This window comes from Phoenix dactylifera, chromosome 8, assembly GCF_009389715.1.
Source record: "Phoenix dactylifera cultivar Barhee BC4 chromosome 8, palm_55x_up_171113_PBpolish2nd_filt_p, whole genome shotgun sequence".
Taxonomy (NCBI): Eukaryota; Viridiplantae; Streptophyta; class Magnoliopsida; order Arecales; family Arecaceae; genus Phoenix; species Phoenix dactylifera.
In genome coordinates, this window is record NC_052399.1 from 7,508,962 (window position 1) to 7,534,722 (window position 25,761).

The 25,761-nt window shown below is 42.1% G+C and overlaps 2 protein-coding genes across 3 annotated transcripts; both read left to right on the forward strand.

Annotated features, from left to right (window-relative positions):
- The first annotated feature begins 456 nt into the window (after nucleotides 1–456).
- Nucleotides 457–2,938, forward strand: LOC103718802 (putative NAC domain-containing protein 94). Of its 2 annotated transcripts, XM_039128839.1 has the most exons (4): nucleotides 457–714; nucleotides 880–1,243; nucleotides 1,746–2,047; nucleotides 2,129–2,938. In XM_039128839.1, exons 2-4 carry the CDS (start codon nucleotides 1,081–1,083, stop codon nucleotides 2,777–2,779), a joined length of 1,116 nt encoding a protein of 371 aa, XP_038984767.1. In that variant the 5' UTR covers nucleotides 457–714; nucleotides 880–1,080; the 3' UTR covers nucleotides 2,780–2,938. The 2 variants fall into 2 exon arrangements, with proteins under 2 accessions (XP_038984767.1, XP_008806001.2); XM_008807779.3 differs by lacking the exon at nucleotides 457–714 and having other exon boundaries at nucleotides 733–1,243.
- Nucleotides 2,939–7,714: 4,776 nt separating this feature from the next.
- LOC103718821 (high mobility group B protein 9-like) lies at nucleotides 7,715–20,287 on the forward strand. Its single transcript, XM_039128840.1, has 6 exons — nucleotides 7,715–7,959; nucleotides 8,102–8,180; nucleotides 8,282–8,444; nucleotides 8,565–8,681; nucleotides 19,183–19,562; nucleotides 19,757–20,287. The coding sequence occupies exons 1-6, from the start codon at nucleotides 7,781–7,783 to the stop codon at nucleotides 19,895–19,897; spliced, it is 1,059 nt and encodes a 352-aa protein (XP_038984768.1). The 5' UTR covers nucleotides 7,715–7,780; the 3' UTR covers nucleotides 19,898–20,287.
- Nucleotides 20,288–25,761: the final 5,474 nt, after the last annotated feature.

Genomic DNA, 25,761 nt, shown 5'->3' on the forward strand with positions numbered 1-25,761 from the left:
TCAGATGCCAAAGCATACACTGACAGAAAAGGGGTATAAATGTAGAGGGATGGAAGACTAGAAGACCATCAGAAGGTAAAAAACTGATATGAACTTTAAGGGGTATATGCAGATATCCATGTAAGGATTTCAGAGGAACTTGCATAGAATTTGGGATTGGGTGTTTTATATATTTGGGAGGTGTTTATAAATTCATGGACGACTATAATTGAATTTGTTTCGAAGAGAGCATTGTCTTGATCTGCATAGAGAATAAGTTTCCAACTCCATGAAATAAATTAGGATATGAGTGTGAACAGAAGGATTTTAAAATACTAGTGTGCTGCTGATTTTGTAGTTTGTTTCAGGTCCTTTTCCTTGGAATAGGACAAGCCAAGTGGTTTCCTTGGGATTCTCGGTGTTCTTTTAAAGCCCCAATTCCTGAAGCTTCTTCCTCGACCCTGAGTGTTCCTCCCAAAGAACCCGAAAGACTGGCCGAATATTTTGGCTTTGTGGGAGATTTTTTTTGTTCTTGGTTCTGTTTTTGTTATTATTTTTCTTGGTAACATTACAAAGAGTTCATAAAATTGATTTGCTGGAGAGCTTGTGCTTTTCAGTTATTATTGAGGTTTCCAATGATAAGTCTTGCATTGCATAAAGTTATGCTCCAGGTGTGCAATTCAGCTCCATTCCTTTCCACTCTCATAGAGATCATTGGAGTTCGCCTAAGTCAAGGTTAGTTTAGGTCTGAAAAAAACTTCTTGATAGGGTGTTACTATCCATTTCGTATAGTTGAAGCAAGGTTCATATGGGTTTGAGATTTCCAAAGTTCATGTTGTATTGTTTTACTCCCTTGACTTGACTCAATTGCTTATAGTTCATGTGCTAGTTTATTTTCAGCTCAAGTTGTACCACTGTGACTTTTCGTGATTTTCGTGGTTAGATCTTGACTGGATTTATAGGGACTCCCCCAATGTCAAGTTGAATTAAATCAAGCTTGAGCTCTTTGAAGAACACGAAGGTCGCTGGTAAGCTGTGCAGCTGCACCTTTCTTTCTGTCCTAGGCTCTTCTCGGTTTGATCCAAAAAGAGTGGAAGCATTATGGATCAGCTAGAAGAAGTGATGTTGCCAGGCTTTCGATTTCATCCGACGGATGAGGAGCTAGTTGGGTTTTATCTGACGAGGAAGGTTGAGCAAAAACCACTTGCCATTCAGCTTATCAGGCAACTGGATATCTACAAATATGATCCATGGGATCTTCCAAGTAAGCCACTCTTTTGTGCTGCGCCATTATTGTCTTTCTTGAAGAGTTTATATGTGACTATACGCCATAGTTTGCCCAAGCCGCTTGGTTTTTTAAAACTACTGAAGTTTTCCTATGAATCAAACTAATTTAAACTTTCTGTCATCAAGTTCTTTCACTGTAAGTTAGCTTCCAACCACTAACATAACCTACAAAGCTTCTCATATTACTGGTTCCTTAAGAATTGTTTCCAGTTGTTCAAGTGAGAAGATGCAATAGAACCTCAACAAAGCAAGTTAAAAGTTTGGTGCTCTAGGTCGCTGACACTACTGTCTCCTACACTAGGACAGCTTTAAAAGAACCTTACTGATCACAAAACTTCCAACGTTTCAACTACTTATTTGGTATTTAGACCTCCTAATGAGCATTTAAAGGAGAAAAAGCTCAACCTTTTTCGATACGGCGAAATATAATGTCTGCTTCTAATTTTTCTCTCCATGTTCTTGCTATGTCCACTGAGAAGAGCTGGCGATGACTGGAGAGAAGGAATGGTACTTCTACTGCCCGAGGGACCGGAAATATAGGAACAGCCCAAGGCCTAACAGAGTCACAGGTGCTGGATTTTGGAAAGCCACAGGAACAGATAGGCCAATCTACTCCCCCGACGGAACCAAGTGCATAGGCCTAAAGAAATCGCTCGTCTTCTACAGGGGCCGAGCTGCCAAAGGGATCAAAACTGACTGGATGATGCATGAGTTCAGGCTGCCATCTTTATTCGGTTCATCCCCTACCAATAGGCCTTTCAGTAAGAACAATCCTGCCAATGTAAGCAATCGATACAAACTTTTCAGCATCTCCGTTTTATTCACTTGATACTGACCTACCTCTCTTGGTGCCAAAAAACAGGACCAATGGGCAATCTGTAGGATCTTTAAGAAAACCAGCTCCCTGGCACGAAAGGCACTGCCTCCGTCCCTGCCACCTTTACCCAAGATCAATGATGCCGACCAATTTGCTTTCGAGAGCACTACTTGCATGAACCAGTCTGGTGGTAACAATGGCTCACAGTTACAGCAGCAGCAGCAGCAGCAGAGAAACATAACTTACCCTCCTGATGCTGGCTCCTATGAGTCCAGCAGCAACAGCTACAAACATTCTTTACCTCCTATCTCTAGGGAAGAGATACCTGCCAGTTTCATGTTCTCCTCTGTTGAACTATCAGCACAAACCAAGAGCTTACTCAGTGCTGCTTCCATGATTCATAACATCTCTGATGTAGAGAAGGCCTTATCGAACGTAGATCTTGGACGCCCCAAAAATTGTGATGGAGTCGGGGCAGATTTACCATTTGATGGAGAAGAAGAAATTAGCATGAAGGTCGTCGTCGCGGATACAAGCATTGCTGGCAATGATCATTTGGAAACTATGCATGCGATCGGTTTCCCCCTGAACTTGCTGCAAAAACTTCCCGATGAGGGGAAAACCAACTCGCAGTGGGTTTCCTCTTGGTGCGCGAATGAGATGATGAGTTACTCCATGAACGAATGCTACACTTGAAAACAAAGAACCATTTAGAGAGTAAGGATCATCTTGTTAGTATTGCAACAAGCTTAAACTTGATTTAGAGTTTGTTGCATCAATCTGTACCACCAATAAGAAGTGCTTGTTACAAAAAAAATAAATAAAAAAAATAACAGAACGAAAAGATTGGTCTGATATTATGAGGACCCGTGCAGGCGTGTGTTTAGTTCTACACCGGTTATTTGATGGATAGATATTGGGTACTTATACGTGATCAAAAAACTTAAATAATATCATCCGGCTAGCTATTTTGGATGAGATCCTGAGTTGTAACAAATGGTATAAGAGCGAACCCGGCCCATAATATATGCGGACTAGAGGACACTACAGCACGGATCCATTGAGACTGACCATAGGCTGATCCGTGTGAGCGCGTGTTTAGTTCCATATCGGTTAGTTCTTTAAACTGTGTAAGAAACCGCCGGCAGCATCCTACTTTCCCTGCTGCTGCATGAATCTGAACATTGATGAACACGTTGAGAAATTGATAAAAGCTTCCAACTGAGAATACACCCCTTGAATTCCACTGCATTGTTGAGAGATTTCAATTTTGTAAGCAAATTGGAGAACTAATTTACACTAAAAGAAACAGTATTGATCTTTCACTATTTAATTTAAGGGATTTTTCAGCTGATAATATAGAAGGTGACAGAGTGGATAGAGCCAACAACCATGACCTTGGGCTTTTGAATGGGCTTTACAATTCTGGTGCCATCTTCTACTTGCCGCTCTGCTTCTTCTCCTTCTTCTTCTCCTTCTAAATTATGGGTCTACTAGCTAGGGCTTCCTCCACCAAGATCTCCTAGCAAGAAGAGGCCCTCCTAGGAAGAAAGAAGGGATCTCTCGACATGTTGCTCCAATCCCTCTCAAATCCTCTTCAAGCCCCCGTGGCCTTGCGCCTGAACAACGAACACAGCCCTTTCGCAAACAAGGCCCATGCTACCCCCAACTTATCTAATTTTTATAGGAGGGGATCTAGAATGACCACTGATCATGGGCTCTTTCTTTCCAAACAGGGCAGCCCAAAATGAGACCCACAAATGTTCAAAATACCAAAACAATCTTTTTGTACGCGGAAATTGTCACACTCCATATCCAGAGCATGACATGGCCATGCTACCATAGAGTATTGCCCATAATAACACGAAGCCCATAATATAGTATAATAAAATTAGTCCAATTTCATTTACGAAACAAAGAGAAGCAGTACAGAACATCTAAACCCAAAACCTTTGAGTATTTTCAACCACATAACTCAAACTTTATAGACATAACAACTCTTATTGATAGTTTGCAACTATGCTTTAAGCTCTATTCTTTCAGCCTTCACTCAATTTATTCTTCCCCACTCCTAGCAAACTTAATTATCTATAAAAAAAAAAGAGACAAATAAGCTTTGAGGCTCAATAAGTAACCATGCAGCACCTTACTAGATCAAGCATAAAAATTTTCGCATGATTCAATGCATTATTTAGAAAGTAAAATTATACTGTAAAATAAAATATTTCATAAACATAATAACAAACTGTGTCGTAGCAAACCAATAATGTATGCACAAATCAGGCAAATCATAAAACTGGAAGTATAATTGAAAATATTCATGATTGTCAAATATTTGTCATTTATCCATACTTTTATTTAAAACAGTGCTCATAAATTTTTCGCACTACGGTCACTATAACCCGTGACAGGGCCATCTTCGTAATTGACAAGATATCATAGTTCATATTCGTTACCAACTTTAACCTATTTGCAGAGAGCTATTTTTGTTGCATGCTAGCTCTAGGGTGTCGATTAGCCTCTATTTCTTGAGGCTGTCATAGCTATTTGAGAGCTCTTAAAATATTTCATATTTTTTATAAATCATACCTTTATATAGAGGTTGCAAATGCTAAATGGAATCGCAAATGTTTAAAATGCATAATCATGCCACATATATCACATTCATGCAATTTTTTATAATCATAATTCATACGTAAATCATTTACGATAAAGTATTTAGAAGCATGCTATTTGGCCAAAAATATGGAACATTTACAATCATATACTTAATCACAATTTTTAAAGAAAATGCAGCATCCATCATGTCAAAAATGATGCATAACTTCATACCTAAAATTGATCAGTAATTTGAAATCAATAAGGTTTGTGCTAGGGTCACTTACCACTATTTGCCCAAAGATCATTAGGTTCAGTTAGACAAATCCGTTGCACCTATCAAAATCATTTAAAAAAATAAATACTTACTATTCGCTATTTTAAATCTAAATATAAATTAAAAACCTCTAAGCAACTCGAAATGAGCTTCAATAGGCTTCAGGTCCCGTCTGGGTAAATTGGATTAGGATCTACAAATCAAGTAGAAAGACAATGGTTGCACCAAGGATGGAACCTCTCTCTCAATTTTTTTTACTTATATATTTATTTATCTATTTTTTTCTACTTTTCTCTTTTTCTTCTTTTTTTCTTCTCTTTTTCTCTTCTTTTTTTTTCTTCTTTTGTTTTCTTCTCTATCACTCTCCCCTCACCTTCATCGCAAAACTGGAGGGGGAAGGGCAAGAGGCCGCCCCACCGAGAAATAGGAGAGGGGAGGAAGGGGCCTCTAGCCCAACGGCTGCTACAGCCGAGAACCGGCAGCACGGTGGAACGAAGAAGGGAAGGGAGAAAGGAAGGGAGGGAGAGAAGAAGGGAGGAAGATGGAGGAGAAAGAAGGGCTCGATGAACTTGGCAAACGAAGAGGGGAAGAAATAAAGGGGGGAGACCGCAGATTCCGCGATCTCCTCGTGCTATCCTTTCAAAATCGGAGCTCGCTAGCGAGAAGATTTGTCGGAAATGAAAGAAGGAAACAAGATTATGTGTTCCAAGAGATCCTCACTTGAAAAGAAAAATTATAGAGGAAGCTCATCGGTCTCGTTTCTCTATTCATCCTGGTAGCATGAATCCTCGTATACTCTCCCAGTTTAAGCTTTGATGTTCTTGTCAGGCTAAGGGTTCAAATCCATTTAAATCTAATCACAAACACCACGATCAGCCCGTGGTTGGCCCCAATGGATATGTGCTGCTGTGTTCCCTAACTATTCCACATAGGTTATCGGCCGGGTCAGCTCTGATACCATTTGTCACAACCTAGGACCTCACCCAAAATGGCTAGCCGAAAAGTATTATTTGGATTCTTGATCTTATATAAGTACCCAATATTTTTCCAACGAATAACCGATGTGGGACTAAATACACTCCCACATAGGTCCTCATAGAAATAAGACTGCGTCCATCTAACTCTACCTAGATCCTGCAACTGGGCTACTCTTTTCTATCTAACTCACAAATTTAAATAAATAGATGAAGATCTACCGACCCTAATTATATTATGACCAAGTTGAGTCTTGACCCATTTGCAAGACCGTCATAAGCAAAGTATGGGTTAGAATAGCCTTCAATTTAAGAATTTCAGACAGCAGCTTCGTTCCAATGGCTTCCAACTCACAATGCATAAAGACGTATTTTTCTATGGTGTGTGGTTTTCGCCCTAGAGTGCTATGTAGCACTTGATAGCTACCATCAAAAGTTGGACAACTATCAAAAGCAACGCATCATGTATGACACGTAAGGCTATCTTGTTTGATAACGATACATCTTATGATGGTAGCCATCGAATGTTGAACAGCACCGAGCGCTGCATAGCAATCTGCGATGCAAATCGTGCACCGCATGGGATTCATGTTATAAAATAGAATCATAATAATTAATTAGATAACATAAGAATCTCTATCTCTCTCCAAGCAGCAATCCCAGGCCACATGGTCGCATGGTGCTCGAGGGACACGCACACGGCATGCATGGTATAGGAAAGAACCAATTACAGTAGATGCCAAGGAAGTCAGGCCCCACGAACCATCTTTCCTTCTGTGCATCTGGTACCCATCCTAAGACATGACACGTCTAGTGTTAGGTTATTCGAGGACAAGGCCTGCCTGTCTCGCAGTGCTGTTACCGTTCAGCAAAACAGACACAGAACCCCACCAACCACTTCAGAACCGAACACTTCTCCGAACTAATTTGAGACTCATCTATAGTTGGTTTTACAAAATGCCAAGGAACCAATGAATTCCACGGTGCTGTTACTGCCGGCCAAGGTAACGGAAACGTAGTCTGGGTTTGGCCGCCACACCAGGCTTTGCCCACTGTAAAAGCAGTACATAGGTTTTGAGGTGGGCTTGGTTTCCTTCTTAACCTGGCTACAAATTTGAAACCATGGGTAACTTCGTCATGCCCTAACATTTGAGAAAGTTGAAGAGAGAGAAAAAGATCTCTCATAACCCAATAAATAATAGGAAAGTCATAGCTGGTTAAAGAGATAAAAATTGAAAAATATGGCAACAAATATTAATTGCAGCAATTTGGTTAAGTCTTGCTGAGCTTCTGAGGACGACACCACTGCCATCATAAGATTATGTTTCGATCCAGATATATATATATATATATATATATATATATATATATATATATATATATATATATATATATATATATATATATATATATATATATATATATATATATATATAGTTATTAAAACAATGAGAGATAAAAAATAGGAATAGATATGGATGTCTGATATAGATAGATATATATCAAGCCATCTGAGAGCTGGGTTAGCCGTGATATAATTACCAGAGAGTCAGAAAATATGCTGTAAATTTGGTTATTAATTACATACTAAATTACAAATGCAGTATTCCAAAGTTAGTAAAAGAAATAAATAAAACAAGCCGTTACAAATCTACGTGGCTATCAACGATTGTCAGTGAGGGTGGGGGCGGGGGCCCCATGTTTAATTAGCCCGCTCCTCCTCACTTTCCATGGGTTAACGTTTTGGTTTGTTGTGGAGATTGGAAAAGCATCTCGCTTTTATTAATCAGTTCCGCATCTGGCTTTGCCATTTCGTTTCTGCTCATCTCATCGAGGCCGCTTAGTGCGATGGGAGAGGAGAACGGGATGGGAGAGATGGAGGGGAGAAGGGCCATGGCGGTAGATCAGGTGGCGAGGGAAAACGTCTACCCTCGTCCACTCTACTCCCACGAGGACGTCGTCAAGGACAGGGCCCTTTTCATGGACTCCATGCGCCGTTTCCACGACTCCATGGGCACCATCCTCTCGTACGTAGGACTCGGCATGGTTTTGGTTCTCTTTGCTTGTTCTTTTTTTATCTTCACCTCTTCTCCCTCCGTTGCGTTTATAGATTTATTTTTTATATATGCATATGGACTTGGATGCTCGCTTTTTTCTGTGATGGAGAAGGATTCCCGTGTTAGGAGGAAAGGAGATCGATCTGCATCTGCTGTATAGGGAGGTGACTCAAAGGGGTGGCCTCGAAAAGGTCTCTTTCTCTTTGATCTCTTCTGTTGTCTATTTTGCCATGGTATCTTAATGTTTCATTACCTTTATATTATTGTATTTATTAATCTTTGATTAATATAGGTGATCTTGGAGAAGAGGTTGAAGGAAGTCGTGACGGCATTCAGTTTTCCTTCCACTACCACTAGTGCATCCTTCGTGCTAAGGAAGCGTTACTTGAGCCTGCTGCACCACTACGAGCAGGTGTACTTCTTTGGAGCCCAGGGGCCTCCTATCCCTCCTGCCGGTATGTGGGTGGTAATATTATTCGTACGATATGGCACCTTCCCTTAAGTTTCTTATAAGAGCGCCATGCATTTAAATATTACGTCCTCAATATTAAGAATAATGTGGATGCTGGGTGTAGCTTCGTGCATGACCAGGACCCCCAAGATCAAGCTTGAACGACCTCCGGATGCTTCCGACCTGACCATGAAGAAGCCTAGGAGAAGGAAAAGAGAGCATGCAGAAACGCGAGGCAAAGGTGAATCTGGCCCATGCTGGTTTGGAGTTGACATTAACACCTGCTGGTTTGGTAGTTTCCGTTTATTAATTCTGTCTGTTGCTCAGACCATATGAGGATTTTAAAATACAGATTCCCTTCTCTTTTTTTGTCTAAACTTACTGTCGATAAAACACTCATTGAGAGCTCGTCACATCAAAGTATATAGTAGAAGAATGATTTAGTTAAAAGATTCCCTTCTCTTTTTTGTCTAAACTTAACTGTCTATAATCAAGCATTTACATAGATTATCTGAGTAAAATCAATGTCCGTTCATGATTTTGTGAGAAGTGTGGCATGTTCAAGTAAAATTGTTATTTTTCTGTTGCTGTCTTTTGATATTTTTCATCATAGTGGCTAATAGTAACCATTGTAACAACCTTATGGTATCCTAAAACAACCAGTATAGGGTTGACTTCAGGTATGATGATCTTTATTTCTGCAATCATAGTCGGTTGCAGTTTGAAGAGATTCTACTGTCTAATTCCTGATGTTTATGCGAGTCTTAGCTTTCTTTTGGAGGTTGCTCCACATGGATCATGTGAGCATGGGACCAGTATTCCAAGATCAAATTTCTGATAGAAAAATTCTCGCTAGTGTTGCTCTGTTCCTGCTTTTGATGACTCTTGTCCTATAATAGAATTTGGTGAATGGCCCAAACTCCATTATACTGCACATATCCTTGACTACCACAGAGGACAGAGAATAGAGCAAGAATTAATAAGTACTCCATTGAGTGAGGACCATACAAATGAAGGTACCATACCAAAGGTCTCACACATATTTCATCTAGGTAATGGCCCTGCTGATTGGCTCGCCAAAAGAGCAAGTACAGGAGGCCACCGAAGGTTATAGACAGAAAATTTTCCTTTTGAACTCAAGCAAGACGTACGCCTTGGATGTCTCAATACAAAGTATTTAGGGTTGCATATGATCGATAATGATATCTATTGGATCTTTTAAGGCACATCTGTACATGACCAATTCGAAAGGACATGAAATAATGATCCGTTATTTCAAAGAGTTCTCAAAATAGTGTTTCCAGAATAATTAGAGCACCAACACTTGTAGTTCCATAGAGTTCAAAACATTCAATAATAGAAATCATCAATCAATGGTCAATTCGAATTATTTTATAAAGGTTGCACTAAAGTTAAAATTTTGTTCCTATAAGTTCTAACAGCCCAACTCAGCCTCGTTTGGCAGGACTGTTGCTAGTAGAGCTTTTGAAAGTAGAGTTTTTTTAAATAGAGATTTTATAAAAAACTATTTGTTGTTTAGTAACTACATTTTTAAAATTTTGTGGAATTTTAATATGTGTTTCGTAAACAAACTGAGAAAGTACTTTTGGTATGACAAAATGACCATAACGGATATTGCATAGTAGTATACAACAGAGAATAATAAGATATAATATATATTAATATATTAATATATAATATAGTATAATATTACTATAATATAGTATAATATTATTATAATATAGTAATATAATATTGTATGCTATAGCATATAATAAAACATAAATTGAATTATATAATAAAAATCAAATGATGGATAAATAAATAGAGAAAAGAAAATACCTTGATCACAGAAAAGCCAAGGCCGATTAGGGTTTCTTGTTTCCTTTGTTGAGACTCCTAAAGATTTTTGTAATATAAAAGGATATTTCCTATAATTATAATATTTTATCATGAATATTTTGATCCAAAAAGAAAAAAGAAATATAAATCAAAATAGATTTTCGACACATACTAAAAGTGCTTTTCCGAAGAAGCTCCATTTTGAAGCTTCTTCCAAGAAGTTGTTTTAGCTTTTTCGCAAAACTAAAATAGTTTTTCGATTTTTTTACCAAACACCCCTATTCCATCCAAAAATATTTTTGGATGGTTAGAAAGTGCTTTCTGGCCCAGCAAATGCTCACCAAACGGGGCCCCAATCAATTCAACTCAGGCATTCAGGACACATGGAAATTGACTCACCTCCTTGAACAAGGAGATTGCAGTTGTCCCTCTCTTATCTAGACAGCTATATATGGTTTTGTTTAACAGGCAATGGGCACTGCAGCTACTAAGTTTATGAAAAAAATAGGTCTCTAAGTGATAGTGTGGTTCATATTTGCTTGCATGAAAGCTTTGGACCACAGGCATAAATAACTGCCTATGGTTTAGCACAAATCCAAGTGAAAAAATCTGCAAATGACTCCAGCCAAATGATAGGAAGCAAGATGCTTGGCCCCCTGGTGCAGATTTGGAGATGAAACCTCACTTGAGCATGACTTAACTATGGCACGCCACAAGCATGCATAGGACCAAGTGCAATGCATGGCCTCTCACATGCAAGTCAACCACCACGAGCCAAGGAAAATTGCATCTCTTTTGAGGTCTTCCTGGGAAGAAGAACCTGCAGGAACGTGGATCAAACATGGATGCAATTGAGGCGTAGATGCATAATCCACACACTTTGGCTTGGATGAAAGTAATTATTTATTTGTTAAGGACCAAGCTTGCATGGTTGTATGCATGGCGATGCAAGTATGCCAGGTCTAGCGTTGGACATCCTAAACTCTCATTGGAGTTCGACTAACAAACGGGTTTATGAAGCGAGACAGCGGGCAATGCTTTTTCACGCAGACTCTCCGACGAGTGCTCTTCCTCAGCTCAAGCAACCACACCTTGGCCTTCTCGGCAGTAGCAGTCCTCCTATTGCCGAGCTTCCGAAACTCGGCGGCGTCAGTGTGGCAGCATCGAGCCCCTCCTCCCATCCGTTCCCTTTTGTATCCCAGTCCATGGAGCAGTCGTGGGAGAGGAGATGTGGAGCTCCACATGATCGTAAGGCTAAACGGTGGTGCTGCCAGCCCTCTTGAGCTCGTCGCCATCTCTTATTCTAAGAAGAGAAGAAACTAGAAGAGCAAGAGGAAAAAAAACCCTAGCTTTGTAGAGTTGCTAGAAGAGAGGAGTCTTGACTAACAAAGAAGCTGGGGGGAGTGGGTAGCTTTAAAGGAGCGATTTTTGGGGGCGAAAAAGGATGGAAAGGAGACGATAAGAATCGGAGAGTCCCAAACGAGGAGGGATGTTAAAGGTCGAGCATCTACCACGAAAGAGATGGGACCGTGTCTCGCCGATCTTCTCGAATAGTGATTCTGTCAACTGCACGATGAAGGCATGAAGTTGTATTTATACTATGGCTCAATTCACGTAGCTGTCTCACCACAGAGAGAGAGAGAGAGAGAGAGAGAGAGAGAGAGAGAGAGAGAGAGAGAGAGAGAGAGAGAGAGAGAGCCTACAAGAATTACAAATAGTTCAAGGAGGTGCAATTTGGGCCCCATGATTTTAAGCTGCACATCATCTGAATAAATCGCTCTGATGGTGATTGGGTGACTGAATGTGGTTTCGTTCGAACCATCAAGGCCTTCGAAGGAAGCCATCGCCAGATCCTCAGAAGGGGTAACTAATGTAAGTGTATATGTACTGTGTGAGGAACCTAAACAGATAGCCCTAAAGTGGGGTCCCTTTCCTTTTCTCACAAAATGTTTGTACTAGTATCTTCATCAATTCGTCGTGCTGTTCAAGGAAAATGAAACCTTGTTAAGAAAATCCAACACCCTTCATCCTAGGATATGCATCAAGTTAGCATCATAGTGCTAGTTGCACAAAGAAATTAACTAAAAAGTCAGTCCTCCTATACGCTAAACTAATCGTGCAAACCACAATTTTCAACATAGTTGTGATTTACAATACATGGGTACCAGTACCGTGGTGGAGATTAAAAAGAATTAAGGATGGTGATAGCATTTCTCAAAAACACCAATGCCAAATATATGGAGAACTTATAAGTCTTATGTTGTCTCCTTTTCTATATCATTTTGTATATTTTAGGCCTTTTTCTCCTTTTGAGAAATGAGTGGCCCTTCACTTTTGTAGTTAAGACGCCATTCTTGATATAGAAATCATGATTATATATATACATCTGGGATGCAAATGTAGCAATCATGGAATGATCGAAAATAATCCAAGAGAATCATCAAACTCGATGTGAACTTACTCTAGCTATTGTAGGGTAGATTGGACAAGGTCCAAAAGTGAAATCTGCCATATCAAGAAGCTAAACCATATGGAAAATTTCTAAAGGTCCTAACTTGCTCGTACGGCATCCGATTGAGATACTCTTTTTTTGAAATTGAATAATTTTTTGAACTCTATGATGTAGTGCCATTCTATAAAGGCATAGTATATTGAATAATAAGGGCCAAATTTCATCATTTGAATCTCGAAATGGGCCAACCAAAATAAAATTTTTCTTTTCAGAAAAATTTGATTAGACATATGCCTCAATCTGAAAAAAAAATAGATAAAATAATTGAAGATAAAGTTGATGTATAAGTTGAGATATACCCTTTTTTCAGAATTATTTTTACTAATCATGTCTACTTCAAGAAAGCCATAACCTTTTTTAGTAGAAGAGAAGTCCAACCAATGTTGCACAAGGACGGACCTCAATTATGTAAATAGAGGTTATATAACTTAATTTTATGATTGATTAATGAAAAAAATAAGGAACCCTATTTTCACCAATTTTTTATTCTGAAAATTTTATGTTTAGAGATTCAAGTTGAGTAAATCGAAAAAATTTTTACTTTCTCCCTAACAATATTGGATCATTTTCTAAGATATTACCCATTTTTTTGTTGGTCTTGGAGAATATTGATATAGATATAATTGATATTTGGTACATCATGCATAGTTTGCTAGACGTATCAATGAAAAATCATACTATTGTTTGTTCGCTCCTTGTTTAAATGGAAACCTTTTGTTCCTGCATCATAGATGTTTAATTAGAAAATATCATGTGAAGGCTCAGTCTGGGCCAGATCCACTCAATCAGCCCGACCTGAGGCCTGGCCCACGGAGGGGCGAAGCGCAGAAGACTCCCAAAGGGAGTCTTCTTCTCCTTCAGTGACTTTCACTAGGAGTCGGAGTCCTAGGGTTGTCGGGACCCTAGGGCTCCTCTATAAAAGGAGAGCTCTCTCCCTCCAAAGCTCTCTATTCCGAGCAAATCTTCCTTTTTTTCTCTCCTTTTTTTTCGTTGAGTTTATGGCTGCTCGTTGTTGTGCTCGCCGAAAATAGAGGTTGTCGGACGCCGCTGGAGCTGAGGTAAAGCCCTATCCTTCCTCCCCTTTTCTTTCTCTTCTTTCCATAACCCGACATCACGACCACCAGCTGAGGAATCGATTGAAAATCAGACCCCTTATATTTTCTCTATTTTTATCGATCCTTCTTTTCCTTTTTCAATCACTGCCGCCACCGGCGTTCATCACTGAAAGCACTAGCCCCTTCCCCGCATCTGCCTTGACCCCCAACCGTCGACGAGCGGGCAGGGATCCAAGGACAACCGAGCTAAAATTTTTTTGTTCGATCCTACTTTGGGTTGAATTCAGTCGGCCGGCCCCCGCAACTGGCTGCCCGCCGCCTTGCCGGCACCATGGCCAACCACCAATCTGCCCTCTGCCTTCCCTCTATTTACCAAAAAAGAAGAAAGAAAGAAATGAGAAGAGAAGAGAAGAAAAGAAGAGAAGAAGAGAAGAGAGAGAACCATCCCTCTCTTTCTCTCTCTTGTGTCCTCTCTCTTCTCTTTGTTTCTATCTCTACTTTCTCTCTAGAAGGTTTATGAAATCCAGTATGGGTTCATGTCGACCTGATCTACGAATCTAAGTTGACTCCTATAAAGAGCCCTGATCCGCCTTGGTGCCCGGGCTGTCTATTAGACCGATCAGCCCAATCCTATTGAATATCCCTCAAACTCCTATTGATGAACCATGTTGATTGATCTTGGACTGGTTAAATTTGATTCGTTTAGCAAAATATCTAGATTTGACCCACACGAAACTAATGTATGCTTGGTCAAGTCTTCTCATATTATTTTATTAAAGTCATCAATTAGAATTAATTTCATTGTTAATATTTTAAATAGGTCTAGCAGAGTCGTCTAGTGAAGTCTGACAGTCTAAGACAAAAGAGGTATGCCTTATACTCGTTACTAATTTTCAAATTTTTACTTATTTTTGGTATTATGAAAATATGAAAATAGTATTAAATGTTGATGACATTATATTTTTTTAAAAAAATTAAGGATCAAGCATACGATATTATAACACTCATGATTTATTGCGAAATACTTGATCCATGATTATTTTACCGTTAAGCACCATTTGTGAACTATGAGCTCCATATTTATAAAAATTATATTTTTGTTATTAAAAAAATAATTTTATGATTATTCTACTATTAACTGCTTATTTATCGGCTATGAACTGTATAAAGCCATTTAGTGTTTTATTCATGTATGATTAAAAAAATATGACTTAATAAATATTATTTTAAAAACTATGGTAAAAAGGCTCTCAGATAGCTATGTATAGCCTCAGAAAGTGAGGTAGATCGACATTTAGTTCCATATGACCCTGCCAGTGGGTAATAGTAGTTGGCATACGATCTTGCCAGCACGTAATAGTAGTTGGCATACGACCCTGCCAGCGGATAACAGTAGTTGGCATACGACCCTACCAATGAGTAATAGTAGTTGGTGTTTGTTGATTACGTCCCTGTCACGAGTATAATAGTAACCTTAGCATTTAGTCTAAGAATAGTAATTTGACTAATAATATGGTTAATGGTAAATGATTTATGAATTTATTTATTCTATACATCAGAAACCATGTTTATGAAATATGTATAATTTATGCATGCGTGATTGGCTTTATGATCTATTTTAACATACTGTATTATGAAATACTTTATTTTGTAATGTCTATTATTTTTTTAAGATGATGTATTGACATACAAAACCTTATGCTTGATCCGGTAAGGTAGTGAAAGATTTACTTACTAAGCTGTGTCCCTCATGTACCTCTAATTTTTATTTTTCTCTCTCCAAGTGAATGGGATCAGTAGGGACAACGGTTGCTTGGAGTTCGCGCTAGCAAGCTTGGCGATTTTATAGAAAAATTTTAGTATTTTAAATTGGCTATGCATTTGTAGTCAACGATTTTTTGAATATTGAAGATTACAGGTTTGGTATTTATGTTTGGATTTAGAAGCTCTGAACTAGTAGTGGTTGCATTTAATGGATAATGAAATTGGATTCGTATTTATTCTATTATATTTGACATGGAATTGAAAGCTAAATGTAATATTGGCTTCATGTTATCATGAGTTGTTCTCAGTAGCACGGCCACGTCATGCTCCGGATCTGGGGCATGACAATTATGGTATCAGAGCGGACCTGATCCATAATCTATGTGGAATAGGGAATACTGCAACATAGATATATTGGGGCCGATCGTAGTGCTTATGATTAAATTTGAATGGATTTAAACTCTTAGCCTGACGAGGACGTCAGAGCTTAAACAGAGGAGTATGTGAGGACCCGTGCGGGCGTGTGTTTAGTCCCATATTGACTATTCGTTGGATAAATCTTGGATACTTATACAGGATCAAAAAATCTAAATAATACCTTCTGGCTAGCCATTTTGGGTGAGAACTTGGGTTGTTACATAACATATCCTAATTGTGCCATTCTTGCAACTATGCTTATATTAACCTTTGTTAATATGGATAAAACAAAAATAGCTTTGCATGCATTAATATAGTTCGGGGCTAAAAACTGATTGGCACCTTAAGAATAGAAAATACCATAGCAGGCTTTTTCTCTTTCTTCTCTTTATCCTTGGGATCAGGTCTTTAAAGACACACTACGAACCCCAGATCTACCATGACCACAAGCCCAAAACCCTCTTACCCAATCGCAACCGCAAAACCCAGTGCAAGCTCCACCCAGACCCGCTTATAACAACGCTGCGCCTCCGACCAATTATGATCCTCAGCCTCAGCTAAGCCTGAGCGGCCCTCACAAAATTTTATGTCACACTTCTTGCGTCACAAACACGTTCAGATCACACACGTTTGAAGTGGAGAAAACTTGACGAGAAATCATTTTTTTAAATAATTTTTGCATATATGATTGACATGTTTATGCAGCGTAAATAAATAATTGAATGCATGAAATTCGGTGTGTTGACCAACAGAGATTTATTATTGGACTAGGATTTTCTCAAAACTTATGAAAGGACTTTTAGGGTTGTTTCTGTTTGTTTCTAGTGTAGATGGAATACATGGGACAAAAGTTCGGGGTATAGACCAACAGAGATTTGTTTAGTCAAATAGTTTTTTCTCAAAATGTTAGGAATTCAGCACTATTTTTATAGGTTACAGTAACTTCGTATATAATATCGTGATCAAAAGACTTTTGGCTGGTTTCTCTTTGTGTTGTCAGGATCAAGCGCTACCATTACACCAAAACCAACCGGTGTTAGTGAAGGCGCAACTCTATTTCCTTAAACCCCACCAAAGGCAGCGCTACGAGTCGACTCCGACCAAGGCCTCGCCCAACCCCGGACTCCGACCTGGCCTCGCCATGGGTTCAGGGACCCCTCAGGTATAACCCACCTACTAACCAGGCCATCGCCGTTGGCAGGCGGCAGGACATGCTGACAGTGACCCTCCCTGTGCTGCTCAGGGACCCCACGGGTATGGCCCGCACAGCGGCCGAGTATGTCCAACATTCCCCCCCCAACGCGATGCCTGGGTTTCGAACTCGAGACCTCTGGCTCTGATACCAGTTGTCAGGATCAAGCGCTACCATTACACCAAAACCGACCGGTGTTAGTGAAGGCGCAACTCTATTTCCTTAAACCCCACCAAAGGCAGCGCCACGAGTCGACTCCGATCAAGGCCTCGCCCAACCCCGGACTCCGACCTGGCCTCGCCATGGGTTCAGGGACCCCTCAGGTATAACCCACCTACTAACCAGGCCATCGCCGTTGGCAGGCGGCAGGACATGCTGACAGTGACCCTCCCTGTGCTGCTCAGGAACTCCGCGGGTATGGCCCGCACAGCGGCCGAGTGCGGCCGAGTATGTCCAACACTTTGTTTTCAAGTGCAGAAAGGTCCATGTAGCAGGCACAGACTTACACGTATATATGAGATGGTGGACGTGCTCGTAGTCGTTTTTTCTTCTTCTCGGACAACGAGCACGTCCAGCATGAGATATGCAGCAAGTTAACACCTCTATTATATTCAAAACCTATCCACTTATGCGCGAAGAAAAACCATCGCAACCCAAGGAGCTGATAGTATATAGTGACCAAAACTTTCTAGTTATAAATCAAAAGCTCAGACCATGGTTGAAAAATTGCGTAAACATCTAGTATCTAGATTTCTTTTTTAACAAAGCATCAAGAGGGTAGAAAATGAATTAGTTTAACTACTTGACTTATGGTCCATATATCATTGTGACATATCGGGAGTTCTATGTCTCAAGCTGTTTTTACTTTCATGAATTCTTTAAGATAATTCTACATTTTTACTGCTTTGGTTACTTAATGACATATCTAATCCTACTTTAGATTTTCTACTGATCAAATATTGAGAACTTACTCGATCTGCTGTTGATGGCTTCAGAGTTGCATCATTTTACTCTTTAAGATAATTCTACATTTTTACTGCTTTGGTTACTTCATGACATATCTAATCCTCCTATCGATTTTCTACTGATCAAATATTGAGAACTTACGCCACCGTTGATTGCTTCAGAGTCGCATCATTTTACTCTTTACTGCTTTGGTTACTTCATGACATATCCATCCTACTTTGGATTTTCTACTGATCAAATATTGAGAACTTACTCCACTGTTGATTGCTTCAGAGTCGCATCATTTTACTCTTTAAGATAATTCTACATTTTTACTGAATTGGTTACTTCATGACATATCTAATCCTCCTATAGATTTTCTACTGATCAAACATTGAGAACTTACTCCACTGTTGATTGCTTCAGAGTCGCATCATTTTACTCTTTACTGCTGTGGTTACTTCATGACATCTAATCCTACTATAGATTTTCAACTGATCAATACTCCGTTGTTGATTGCTTCAGAGTCGCATCATTTTACTCTTTGAGATAATTCTACATTTTTACTGCTTTGGTTACTTCATGACATATCTTATCCTACTATATATAGATTTTCTACTGATCCAATATTGAGAACTTACTCCACTGTTGATTGCTTCAGAGTCGCATCAGTTTGCTCTTCATTTGTTTACTTCATGACATATCTAATCCTACAATAGATTTTCTACGGATCAAATATTGAGAACTTACTCCGCTGTTGATTGCTTCCGAGTCGCATCATTTGACTCTTTAAGATAATTCTACATTTTTACAGCTTTGGTTACTTCATGACATATCTAATCCTACTATAGATTTTCTACTGATCAAATATTGAGAACTTACTCCACTGTTGATTGCTTCAGAGTCGCATCATTTTACTCTTTACTGCTTTGGTTACTTCATGACATATCTAATCCTACTATAGATTTTCTATTGATCGAATGCTGAGAACTTACTCCACTTTTGATTGCTTCAGAGTCGCATCATTTTACCGTGACTGGATCAATCGATAGGAAATTCAAGTACGGTTATTTTGTGACGGTGAAGTTTGGCGGTGAGACACTGAACGGAGTGCTCTTTCATGTCGAGCAGCCTGGAGAGGCTTCATCCTCTGCATCTGTTCTGCCTCCTGTGAACGTCGCCGCAGCGAACGGTACCCCGACCGAAGTGAAACGTAGGAAGAAGAGAAGGTGCAGAAGCTCTGACCCTGCGCACCCGAGGCCGAGCAGGAGTGCGTACAATTTCTACTTCGCTGAACAATATTCCAAGCTTAAAGCTCTCTATCCTGAGAAAGATAAAGAATTTAGTAAAATGATAGGAGAGTCCTGGAGGAGCCTCAATGCAGAAGAAAAAAAGGTGACTGTATATACTAACCTCTTTTGCTTCTATAGATGATGAACTTGATGTACCAACTAGTTAGCTGACATTTAAGTTGCTACTTAAAAAAAAATGTTATTATGGAATACCAGCTTTACATGCTTGGATGGTTTTTGACAGGCATTTTTACTGTTGAGATGTTTCTAGCTTCCACTTGTGTTCTCTTTTTCCAGGTGTATCAGGATCGCGGAGTGGAAGACAAGGAGCGATACAGGAGGGAAATGGAGGAGTACGGGGAGAAGCAGAAGCTCCAGCAGTCGAAGGAAGTCACGGAGGAGGAGCTGTTCAACGCGAAAAATGGTAAACCTGAATGAATGGAGTTGGGGTCGTCAAGTTGCGAGGAGGGTTACTAAGCACATGGAAGAGGCGTTGTGAGGAACCACAGGCAGCGTTCGCCTCTTGGTGGTATCTGTTGGCTAGTTTCTGTGTTTCGACAGCGGAGTAGTTTTGCTGGTAGTGTTCTTATGAAGCATTTGTATACCGACTGCTTAAGATTACCTTGTCTTTTGGCAATGGAACTTTATAGGTTCAGATCATATTATGCATAGGGGATAGTGGGACCTGCAAACCGAACTACGTCCCATGACGTAGTCTTGGATCTTTTTCTCTTTTTTTTTTTGGCGAAGGATCTTGGATCGCAGTTAAGAAAAAATAATTGTACCTGATAACTAGGAAGAATAATGTAAAATAAATACCTTCAGATAGAGATGAACTTGCCATAGGCCTTATTGGGAGAAAAATGGACCACTCCACAAATATAATTAAAGCACCCAAATCCAATAGCAAGGCTGAGCTCATGCAGGCTGCCAAGCTCAGAAGGTTGAGCACAGAAGGTCGAGACCAGAAGGCCGAGCTCAGAAGGCCGACCTCATCGTCCACATACTACGGCCATGCCCTGCAGCAGCCTCACCGCACCATGCTTTACTTACCAGCCACGCCACGACATATCAACTAGGGACCATACCCTGCTACGACTGTCAACGTCTCACCATTCTCAAGAATGTACTGCACTGCACGCCACAAGTAAGCTCTGGCTACATGCCATCTCGTCCCATGATGGAAACAGGCCATCCACGACAACTCATTACTTCCACGCCCACGTCGAATCGTGACGGTAACCCATTAATTCGTCCAGTCACATCACAGGTAACCCTGGCACTCCCCCTATAAAAGGGGAGCTTCTCCCTCTAAAAAGGGGGGGACTTCTACATACAGTCCATCTCCTTCTCCAAAATTAAGCCTCCCTCTGACTTAAGCATCGGAGAGCCGGCGCCGGAAACCCTGGCCACCAGCTTCTTGCAGGTTTTCCGGAGGACGTCGCGCACCAGCCGGACCGCCATTCGTCGATTCTCGTGCCGGAGCTCCTTCTCCTCAGTGGACGGCCGTCCCCGGGTCCAATTTCCAGCAACAGTTGGCGCTAGAGGAAGGGCCCGAGTCATGACCATGAAGCTAAGGAGCAAAGGGGCCTCCAACGCCTTCCGGCGTCCCGCACCAAGTCCTAGACACTCAATCCAGAACTCGCCACCAAGGCCTCCAGCGGATCAAGTCCCTCAGGTCCAACCAGAGGAGTTCAACCTACTTGTTCAACAAGTACAAGCACTCACTGCGGCCGTTCGAGGTCTACAGCAAGTAGAAGACCACCGTCTACTCCCTCCTCACGAGCATGAGTCCTCAGGATGCCGCTCGCAACATCATTTTTCTGTAGAGCGTCGCCACCAGCAAAGCTCCCACCGAGCTCGACCTTCGAGCCGGGAGGGCTTGTCGCGCGTCTATTATCCTGCGAGCTCGCGCCGAAGCCTGACGCCTCAAGCCCGGGAGCACCCATCTAAGGCGGGGCCTGCCCCATGCCGAGCTGCAACAGGTGTCCCACCCGAGCTCGGCAGAAAGGTCGAGAAACTCGAGCGGCAGATCGAGGCGATCCACAGCCAGAAGGCAAGGCGTAAAGATGACTTTGAGTTCACCACCAAGTCACCTTTCTTTCGCCAGATCGAAGATGAGCCGGTCCCACCGAGGTTCAAATGCCTCAAATAGAGCCCTACAACGGGACCACCGACTCTCTTGACCACTTGGAGAACTATCGAGCCCTTATGGCATTGCAAAGGTCCTCGGAGGCCGTGCTCTGCAAAGCCTTCTCTGCAACCCCCCGAGGAGCGGCTCGGCTTTGGTTCTCCGGTCTGAAGTCAAGCACTGTGTTCTCCTTTGAGCAGCTCGGCAGGCAGTTCGCTGCCAACTTCGCTGCCAGCCGACGCCAGCGGCGAACATCGGATTCTCTCCTCAATATCAAGCAAAAGGAAGGAGAGTCCCTTAAAGACTACATCGACCGTTTCACCGCTGCAACATGGGAGGTTCGCGATCTCGACCAGTCAATTACAATGTCAGCATTGAAGACTGGAGCTCGGTCCTCCAAATTTGTCTTCTCGATTGAGAAGAGCTTCCCTGCCGACTTTGTTGAAATGTTGGCCCGAGCTCGCAAGTACACCAAGGCTGAGGAAACCATGGCCTCTCGGCGGGAAGCAGCCGAACGACCTGCCAAGATGCAAAAGAAGCACCCCGAGGAGCGCTCCCAACTAAGCAGCAGATCCCCCTGGCGCGAGGAGAATCCTCCTCGGCCCAAAAGTCCAGCTCGGCAGATGTTTTCCCTCCAAAAATTCGAGGAATACACTCCTCTCACATCCACCCGAGCCGAGATCCTCATGGAGATTGAGGGTCGGGGCTACCTCCGATCTTCCCTAAAAACATGGCCGTCAGAGTTGCAGAAGCACTCGAAGAAGTACTGCTGCTTCCACCGAAATTACGACCACGACACGGAAGATTGCTACCGGCTCCGTGACGAGATCGAGGCACTCATCCACCAAGGTCGACTGGGTCGGTTCGTCCGTGACTAAAAGGAGGGAGCCAGAAGAACGGAACCCAGAGCCCCCTTTATGAAGACCAAAAGGGTGTTGAAACCCCTCATAGCCATACTGTAGTTATTGCAAAGTCTAACGTAAAAGGACTTGTGGATAATAAAAGCACTACGGACATCTTGTTTCTTGATGCCTTCCAATAGTTGTAAAACAACTGGAGAAGATGAGCAACCCTCTGGCCGACTTCACAGAAGGTCCCATACCGGCGAAAGGGGTTATCGGCCTGCTAATTACGGTTGTGCGCGCGACCCGAGAGAGTACTGTGAAGCTAAACTTTCTTGTAGTCCAGGTCGGCTCGGCCTTCAACGCTACTATTGGCCGACCAGACGCTCTCCGAGCTGCGATCCCTATCTGCCACCCCCTCGTGCAGTACTCCGCTGGCCGAGCTTAATATGAAGAAGAAGACTCTCTCAATATAGCTCCTATATACTACATGTCGACGACTTTGTGGCCTTGGGGGGCAGTGGCGCAGCCCAGAACTCAACGCCTGCCCCTAAGGGTCTCCAACGACTATCCGCCGGTGCTGAGCCAAGTCTTGAGGGACTTTGGAGCTCGGGAACCGTCAAAATGCCTCCAAAAGGTACAAGACGTCGCTTCGGCTTTAAATAATTTCAATATTCAATATATTTCCAGGTCGGAGAAGGCAAAAGCTGACCTGCAAAAATCTACATCTCCAACGTCGCCCCGATCTGAGTGGGGGCGCACGGTCGCCAACGGACAAGGTCTGTCGTCTCCGGATATCTACATCTCCAATGTCGCCCCGATCTGAGTGGGGGCGCACGGTCGCCAACGGACAAGGTCCGTCGTCTCCAAATATCTACATCTCCAACGTCGTCCCGATCTGAGTGGGGGCGCACGGTCGCCAACGGATAAGGTCCGTCGTCTCCGGATATCTACATCTCCCTACTGAGTCGACCACAAACCAAAGAATGCCTAACTGCATGAGAGGCCGAGCTCAGAAGGCCGAGACCAGAAGGCTGCCGAGCTCAGAAGGCCGAGACCAGAAGGTCGAGCTCAGAAGACCGAGCACAGAAGAATGTCGAGCTCAGAAGGCCGAGATCAGAAGGCCGAGCTCAGAAGGCCGAGCACAGAAAGCCGAGCTGACCTCAGAAGGCCGACCTCATCGTCCACATACTGCGGCCATGCCCTGCAGCATCCTCACCGCACCATGCTTTACTTGCCAGCCATGCCACGACATATCAACCAGGGCCCATACCCTGCTACGACTGTCAACGTCTCACCATTCTCAAGAATGTACTGCACTGTGTGCCACAAGCAAGCTCTGGCTACACGCCATCTCCTCCCATGATGGAAACGGGCCATCCACGGCAACTCATTACTTCCACGCCCACGTCGAATCGTGACGGTAACCCATTAATTCATCCAGTCACATCACAGGTAACCCTGGCACTCCTCCTATAAAAGGGGAGCTTCTCCCTCTAAAAAGGGGGGGTTCTACATACAGTCCATCTCCTTCTCCAAAATTAAACCCCCTCTGACTTAAGCATCGGAGGGCCGGCGCTGGAAATTTCGGCCACCGGCTTCTTGCAGGTTTTCCGGAGGACGTCGCGCGCCAGCCGGACCGCCGTTCATCGATTCTCGCGCCGGAGCTCCTCCTCCTCAGCCGACGGATGCCCCCGGGTCCAATTTCCAGCAACAACCCCAATGGAGAGATTATATAATTCTAATTCTAAAGAATTAGTAATTAATAATATACAGAACAAGCGGAGATCAAATACTGAAAATGAGTAAAACCAGTAGCAGTGTCACCAATGATGCAATTCATTCCTACAAATAATAGCCTCAATACCCAATATGTAAATCTAAATATAGTAACAAAGTCGTCCCGTCAAGTTAGATTGAGCTGAACTAGTTTGGAATATTAGGTAATAAAACAAGTTTTCAGTCGTCATAATAACCCAACCCAACTATTCAAGCAGGTCATTATTTAGATCCCAATCCGACCCACAAATCTAAATAACTACATGCATGAAGATTGACTGGCCCTAACCAGGTTGAAACCAAGTCAATTCTTGACCCATTTGCCGGCCTACGGTATTAGCTTGCAAAGTTAGGGTCAGAATCTCTTTCATTTTAAGAGTATCAGACTGTAGCTAGGTTCCAAATGGCTTCCATCCCGCGGTATGTAATGAAAAATTGCGGTTATTAATTAGAGAACAAAAAGGGTCTCTCTCTTTACGCAAGCATCCCCGGCCGCTTGGTTGCATGGCACTCTGAGGAAAAAGCATGAGGCATGCATTGTTCTCAGGAAATACATACATCTCCAAAAGAGAATAAGGCCCCGTTTGGGAGAGCTTTTGGAGGGCCAAAAAGCATTTTCTGGCCCTCCAAAAATACTTTTAGATAAAAAACGGTGCTTTGTAAAAATTTCGGAAAGCTGTTTTAGCTTTTTCAGAAAGCTAAAAACAGTTTTTTGGCAGTAGCTCCATTTTGGAGCTTTCCAAAAAAGCTGTTTTGAGCTTTATCGAAAAACTATTTTTTTACCAAAATACCTCTATTTAAAAAATTTTTTCCTCTCAAAACACTCCGCTCCCACCCATCCCCCTCCCTCTCCTTCGCTGCCGCCCGCTGCTCCCATGGTGGAGAGGTGCCGAAGAAAAGAAAGAAGAAGGGTCGGTCTCCCCCTTCTCGCGGCTGCCGCCGGCTACGATGTCCCCGTCACGGATGGGAAGGTGCAGAAGAAGAAGGGGGTCGGTCGCCACGGATGTCCCCGCCCCCATGATGGGGAGGTGCCGAAGAAGAGGAAGAAGGAGCGCTTCCTGTGGCCGCCGCCGGCCACGACCCGGCTCCCTCCTGCATCCGCCACGGCCCAGCCTCTTTTCAGCGTCGTCGGCCTCGCAGGAGGAGAATACTTAGCAGGGGGCCAGCCACGGCCACCGAGACTGCCGCAAACACCACCGGCCACGGCCCGGCCCCCTCCCGCGGCCGCCGTGGCCCGGCCCCCTTCCGACGCCGCCGGCCTCGTGGGAGGACAAGAAAGGAGAGGAAGGAAGGAGAAGAAGAGAAGAAAAAAAGAAAAGAAAAAGGAAAGAAAAAAAAGAAGAAAAGAAAAAAAAGAAAAAAAGGAAATAAATAAATAAATAAATGCATAAATAAATATGTATATAAATGAATGAATGAATGAATAAATAAATAAGATAATAGATAAATATATTTCAATAAATAAAATAATAAATAAGATAATAAATAAATATATTTAAATGAATAAAATAATAAATAAATAAATAAATAAATAAATACATAAATAAATA

Bases quoted from the DNA above. Each gene is read 5' to 3' on its own strand.
- LOC103718802 (XM_039128839.1), top strand. From the start codon at position 1,081: ATGGATCAGCTAGAAGAAGTGATGTTGCCAGGCTTTCGATTTCATCCG. The intron at 1,244-1,745 runs GTAAGCCACTCT...TCCACTGAGAAG, and splicing joins TGATCCATGGGATCTTCCAA to AGCTGGCGATGACTGGAGAG. The intron at 2,048-2,128 runs GTAAGCAATCGA...GCCAAAAAACAG, and splicing joins GTAAGAACAATCCTGCCAAT to GACCAATGGGCAATCTGTAG.
- LOC103718821 (XM_039128840.1), top strand. From the start codon at position 7,781: ATGGGAGAGGAGAACGGGATGGGAGAGATGGAGGGGAGAAGGGCCATG. The intron at 8,445-8,564 runs GTATGTGGGTGG...TGCTGGGTGTAG, and splicing joins GCCTCCTATCCCTCCTGCCG to CTTCGTGCATGACCAGGACC. The intron at 19,563-19,756 runs GTGACTGTATAT...CTCTTTTTCCAG, and splicing joins TCAATGCAGAAGAAAAAAAG to GTGTATCAGGATCGCGGAGT.